The following is a 6,000-nucleotide window of genomic DNA, read 5'->3' on the forward strand; positions in this document are numbered from 1 at the left end:
CAAGAACCAGATCATCTCAGCTGGTCACAACCGACTTGTTTTCTGAGACCTCACAGCTCTGCCAGGAGTGGGACCATCGAGTCCGTTTGGGTCTGGCTGCCGTTACCCTGCCCCCAGTCACCGATGTCTGTCCCGCACCAAGCACTGTAAAGCACCCCCCATGGAGAGGCGGGCTGTGTGTCTCTGGCCACTGGGCTTGACACCACATACAGGTCCGATGGAGCTGCCGTTCCCTGCCCCCAGCCTCTGGAAGCCATCCACCTGCAAGGCCAACCCAGCTCTGGAGCTCCAAGGAAAGGAGTCCTCTCCCGAGTCACCCAGAGCCTGAAAAAGACCGGACTTCTCCTGGCCTTGCCTGCCGGTGACCTCAGAGGCCAGCCTTTGCCTGGGGATCTGATGTCAGGGAGTGACCAGAGTGACTGTGGCGCCTGGTTTCCTGTCTGTGTCCCAGTGCTGGGTCCTCACCCATCCCACGCTGCCCAGGGGCGCCTTCGCCACCCAGGAGGGGAGCCGGGGTCCTCTGCCCTCCTCACCCCAGCTCGTCTGGGGAACTGGGCCACTTCTGAGAACAAGGTCCAAACGTGGCTCACAGTGGAGGCTGCTCCCTCCCTCAGTGACTTACCCGAGATGTAACCCAGGGACCAGCGAGAGCTGGAAGGGAAGCAGAGTTGGGTAGCCGAGCAGGGCACCACCAGCTGCGTCCTGGATTCCAAGGCCGTCATACACAGAGTAACCGGAGCCGGCTGTCCATTTGCACGAACACACGGGAGGGTGTGAGGGTGAGCAAGCGGCAAGGGAGGGAGCGAGCGAACACACGAGGGTGTGACTTTGGCCCGGGCCGAGGAACCTGGTCACTTGCTCCCAGGCAGCCGCGGGTCCTGGATTCCCAGCCCTGAGAACTCAGGGAGCCCAGGGCAAGCGGCTTCAGGGCCCGTGGCCAAGGCCCTCAGCACAGCTGCACCGCGCGGGCCAGGCTGTTTGCTGGGCCCCTAGAGAAACTCAGCGTCTCTCCTTGGGCCACAGTCCTAACTCCTGCCCTACAGGAGGACCTTTTGAACTCAGAGCTCTGGGTCTCTGTCTCAGGACAGGTTGTCAGGGACAAGAAGGGCTGAGGCTGGGAGAATGGCCAACTGCTGCCTCCCTTGGCTGGTGAGAGGTGGAGTATTGGGGGCACAGAGGTGCTGGGGTGCAGGCGTGGCCTTCAGCAGGGCAGGGATCAGGACTAGAGGGCAGGAGGTTGGCTAAGACCCAAGGCTGGACCAGGGCCGGAGAGGAGGAAGGGCCAGGCGCCCGTTTGCTCCGGGTGGAGGGCATCCTGGACCTTCTCTCCTGCCTCCCGTTCTGGCCACATGGTGGTGCTGGGCTTTGTGTCCTGGCGAAGTCCTGCAGCTCCCGGTCCAGCGTGGCCATGGGCTTTCTCTCTTGCTCCCATTTCAGTGTAGCTCTCCCAGCCCTGTCCTGGGGAGGGGGCAAACCAGAAACAATCCCTTCCTCCTGATTCCTGGCAGTAACGGCCCTTAAAACTCAGCAGTGACCAGCTGTGGAGGAGGATGAGTTCCAGCTCCTCCCCAGCTGTTCTCTGACTTCAGCACAGGGTCTCCCCTCCCCTCCCCTCCCCGAGGGCTTGGGTGGCAGGTCCCCCAGGGCTCTGAGGGAGGAGACCCTTCAGCATCTTAAGGGTTCCCAGCAAGAAACACACAGCCTCTCCCCCCCGGCCCACTCCACTTCCGGTCATTGGCAGAGGGGCGCTGGGCAAGACCTGCCCTTGCCTTCAGCAGGAGAGGGGCAAGGGCACCCATGGTTCTGCCCAGTCTCATGGCAGCCCCAAGGGTCCCCTCACACAGAACAGCCCCTGACGTCCTCGGGCCTGCCCAGCTTTGCTCAGCTGCCCACAGCCTGGCAGGTGGGTCCACGCCCCCAAGACTGCCCCTCATGAGGCTCTGAGTCTCCCAGGCTCGCAGAGCACACCCAGCCCGCACCCAGCCTGGCCAGGCTCTGAGGTCCGCCCCACCTCCCCAGATGGCCTTGTACTTCTGCTCGGGGGTGCTGCAGGACCAGACGCAGTTCCGCCACTACGCCCTCAATGTGCCGCTCTACACGCACTTCACCTCTCCCATCCGCCGCTTCGCTGACGTCTTGGTGCATCGCCTCCTGGCCGCCACGCTGGGTAAGGGGTGCAGCACAGGGGGCGGTGCCAGCCTGTGCCCAGCTAAGGGCTACTCCCCCCGCCCAGAGTGGGTGCCCAGCGGCCAGAGGCCACACTGCCATGACTGTGAAGGCTCCAAGGGGTGGGCAGCCCAAGCAGTAGGGGAGCCTGTGCCAGAACCTCCCCTGTGAGCATGTGCTAGGGGCTCGAGGGCCTTCACCGTGGCAAGCCCCCCTTTCTCGGCCCTCCCAAGCTGGGCATCAGGGAGGCCTCAGCTCTGCGCGGGGCTCCCAGGCCCCATCTGACCTGGGCCAGGGGCACCTTGCTGCCCGTCACCCCGCCAAGGCCGGCACACACAGAGCACCCGCCAGTGGACCCCCGATCACTCTCTGCCCAGGCTACAGGGAGCTTCCAGATGTGGAGCCCGATGCCCTGCAGAAGCAGGCTGACCACTGCAATGACCGCCGCATGGCATCCAAGCGCGTGCAGGAGCTCAGCACCAGCCTCTTCTTTGCCATCCTGGTCAAGGTGAGGCCACCAGCCTGTCGTCCCTCCCCTTCCCTCCACCCCACCTTCCCACCAGGGCACCTGCTCACAGGGAGGGCTCCAGGGGTCCGGGGCCTTTGGCAGCTGGGATGGGCCCTGGGGGGAAACTGCATCCCCTGGCCGAGCCTTGGCTGGAGCCCTGCCCTGCAGGAGAGCGGCCCCCTGGAGTCAGAAGCCATGGTGATGGGCGTCCTGAACCAAGCCTTCGACGTGCTGGTGCTGCGCTACGGGGTACAGAAGCGCATCTACTGTAATGTGAGTACCGGGGGCTGCCAGGGCCAAGGCTAGGGATGTTCTGGACAGGCAGAGGGAGCACCGAGCTGCGTCCACTTAGCACGTTCCCTTCCCACCTGCCTGTCCCTGTTCCCGCTGCTGGGTCTCCTCCCTGTTTCCCCAGCATCTGATGGGGTCTTGGCCCAGGGATAGCCCTCGGTAGACACACGAGCAGGCAGGATGGGAGCCCAGGCCGAGGGCCCTGCTGTCCCTGTCCACAGTGGGGCAGTGACACTGCGCCCCTCGCTCAGCTGTGGGTTGTGCTGGCACCAAGTTCAAGCGATGGGTCCTGCCTCCTGCCGAGACAGCCAGCCGCGCCTGCCTGGGATCAGGGATCCAGGCCAAGGGTCAGGCTTGGGCCTCTTTCCCAAGGACCTGAGCAACCAGAGATCAGGTCCATCCATAACCAGTATAGGAAGCAGGGTAGGCAGGCTTCGGGAGATTTTTTAAAGGAGCATAGGGGAAGCAAAGACCAGAGAGAATGGTCCGTAGCCACTCTGGAAGCTGTATCCCCTGAAAAGAAGGAAGAGGCTAGCCCTTGCCTTGGTCCTGCTCTGGGGGGTGCTTTATTCGAGGTTCTTTCCAAGGGTACTTGGTGCCAGTCTAATGCCACCTGAGGGACCTGTTCCAGCTGACCTTGTGGTTGGTGAGTCACCACCTGGCCCCTGACCTTGGTTTTGAATTTCCCAACACCCAGAGGACCTTGGGGAGTGCAGAACGCGGCACATAGTGTGGAATAAACATGGTATGAATGAAATGGATTAAAGCAGGAGAGACAGAATGGAGTCCAGGAGGAATCAAGTCGGGCTCTTGTCCTGAAGTTCATTGAACAGGATGGAGTTCAGGTCTAGATCGCCTCTGCTCACAACCCAGCCCTCAGTCTGTGCTAACAGACCCAGGGCCGGTAGGGGCGGCAACCCTCCAGCCTCAGGTGCCCGGTCCACCTCGACCCTACAGGGATGGTCCCCGATGAGGCAGGACAGACCCACCACCTGCCCCGAATAACACATGGAGCCACCGGTGCTCCCCGGCCCCCGCCCCTCAGTGAAGGTGGCCTCTCAAGGCCTCCCAGAAGCTGGCCAGAGGCAGGAGGCGAGGGTGCGGCCCATCCGCCATCAAAGGTCAAGCAGCCAACTGTCAGGCAGCAGGGCAGGGAGCTCCCTTGAGGCCAGTCAGAGGTGGGCCAAGGCGGGGGGCTGCTTCCAAGCACTGGGGGCCTTGCGGGGTCAGAGATGAAGAGGCGGCGCCCAGAGCCCGGGTCCTGAGATGCAGGTGTGTGCACCCCCAGGCACTGCCCCTGCGGTCATACCATTTCCAGAAGGTGGGCAAGAAGCCGGAGCTCACGCTTGTCTGGGAGCCTGAGGACGTGGAGCAGGAGCCAGCACAGCAGGTCAGACCCGGGGGTGGGGCAGCTTTTCCAGAACACCACTGGGTCCCCGTCCACCCCGCTCTTGGTGAGCCCCCTCCTGCTTCCTGGGGCGCGCTCCCCAGACCTCCCCTCCTGGGCTCCCCCTACCCCCGGCTCCCGGCTGCGATTTCAGGGATTTCAGGTTCTACCCAGCAAGGCCGGCAGCGGCTCCCCCTCACCACTCCTTGGGCCTAGCTTTCTGGCAGCGCCTTCCTTCCCCGGAATCACCCACCCTGTGGAGAGGCAGGGGCCTCTGCCTACCTCCCTAAAGCAGGGCCCTTAACTTTGGGGGGCCTTTTGAGAACCTGATGAACGCCGTAGACCTCCGACCCAAGGAAACAGCTTTTTACCTACGACACGCTTCAAAGAGCAGACCCGGACCCCAGTGGTTTCTCCCTGGTGCTGAGCGGCCCCAGCAGGCATTGCCCACAGCAGCGCGTGGCTCCTCTGCTTCTCACCAGGACCCCATGGCCTCCGCCCTGAACAAGCTCCGCTTACAGACGGGCCGGGGGAGGCCTAGGGAGGCAGAGCAAGGGGCCCCGGGGCCCTGCTGGGTGGACAGCCCCCCAGGCCGCCCCCTCACCAGCACCCGCGTCCCCTGCTGGGCTCTGCTCTGCCTCAGGTCGTCAGCATCTTCAGCCTGGTGGAGGTGGTGCTGCGGGCAGAGGCCACGGCCCTCAAGTACAGCGCCGTCCTGAAGCGACCCGGCACCGAGGGCCTCCTGGGCTGGCAGGACGAGCGGGGCGGTGACGACCTCGAGGAGGAGCAGGACTGAAGCCGCCAGCCCGGCCCCCCCCTCCCCCACTCCTCTAGGAATAGGAACTTGGGCACCACCGGGGATTTTTAATTTGGTTTTTAACAACTCAGGGTTTTGTTTTTATTTTTTCATTCTATTTTATTTTTGCAGCTTGGTTTTCAAACTGGAGGGGGAGGGAGGGGCTGGATGGAAGGCTGCGGCCCGGCCAGTGCTCAGCAGCTCAGAGCTAGACCTGGTTCTCCTGGGAGGCCAGCGCCCCTTCTGCCAGGTTACCCGCTGCCCTCCCATGCCCAGGAAACCAGGGGTTCTCAGTAAATCAGTGTCATGGAATAAAATCAAGTGTGAAGTGCTGTCTGGTGTGTGGGGCACTGGGGTGGCCAGGGTGGTGGGGTGCCCCTTGGACCCAGGATGGGGGACCTGGCCCGGGCTCCATCCCTCACCGCTGAGCCGGGGTTGCCACCCTTGGGAACCTTCCCGTCAGTTCCAGGATGATTCACAGAGCTGGCCGCGTGGCAGATTGATGCCAGCGCCTCATTCTGGCTGATTAGAAACGGAATTAGTATGCAAGACGGCAGGCTCACCCGTCGCTGCACCGCACGTAGCTATGTCTATCCCCACCCCAGCACTTCCTCTCTGCCGACTGGCCCCCCCACCCCGTGGCCTCAGGAGCGGGGCTTGGGCCCTGTGCCACCCACCCCCGCTTTCAAGGCCGGAGCTCTGGGTGGCCCTGTCCACCTTCCTTAGGGGGGGCCAGCACCCCAGCATCTCCTGTCCTGATCCTGTGCCCTGGCAGCAGCAAGGGAGCCCGGGGGCAGAGCGAGGCCTGGCCCTGCCCGAGGGGAGGGGCCCCCAGACCGGCCTTCCTGACCA

General features: G+C 63.6%; 1 protein-coding gene across 1 annotated transcript in view; it reads left to right on the plus strand.

The window, feature by feature from the left end:
- The window catches only part of DIS3L2 (DIS3 like 3'-5' exoribonuclease 2), a 391,634-nt gene extending 386,158 nt beyond the window's left edge, over positions 1 to 5,476 (plus strand). The window contains exons 17-21 of the mRNA XM_036858528.1: positions 2,020 to 2,167; positions 2,544 to 2,674; positions 2,843 to 2,947; positions 4,254 to 4,355; positions 4,996 to 5,476. Coding sequence (XP_036714423.1) covers positions 2,020 to 2,167; positions 2,544 to 2,674; positions 2,843 to 2,947; positions 4,254 to 4,355; positions 4,996 to 5,148 — 639 coding nt within the window. The 3' untranslated portion in view covers positions 5,149 to 5,476. The remainder of the gene's footprint in view (positions 1 to 2,019; positions 2,168 to 2,543; positions 2,675 to 2,842; positions 2,948 to 4,253; positions 4,356 to 4,995) is intronic.
- Positions 5,477 to 6,000: the final 524 nt, after the last annotated feature.

The sequence above is a fragment of the Balaenoptera musculus genome, chromosome 7, assembly GCF_009873245.2.
Source record: "Balaenoptera musculus isolate JJ_BM4_2016_0621 chromosome 7, mBalMus1.pri.v3, whole genome shotgun sequence".
NCBI lineage: Eukaryota > Metazoa > Chordata > Mammalia > Artiodactyla > Balaenopteridae > Balaenoptera > Balaenoptera musculus.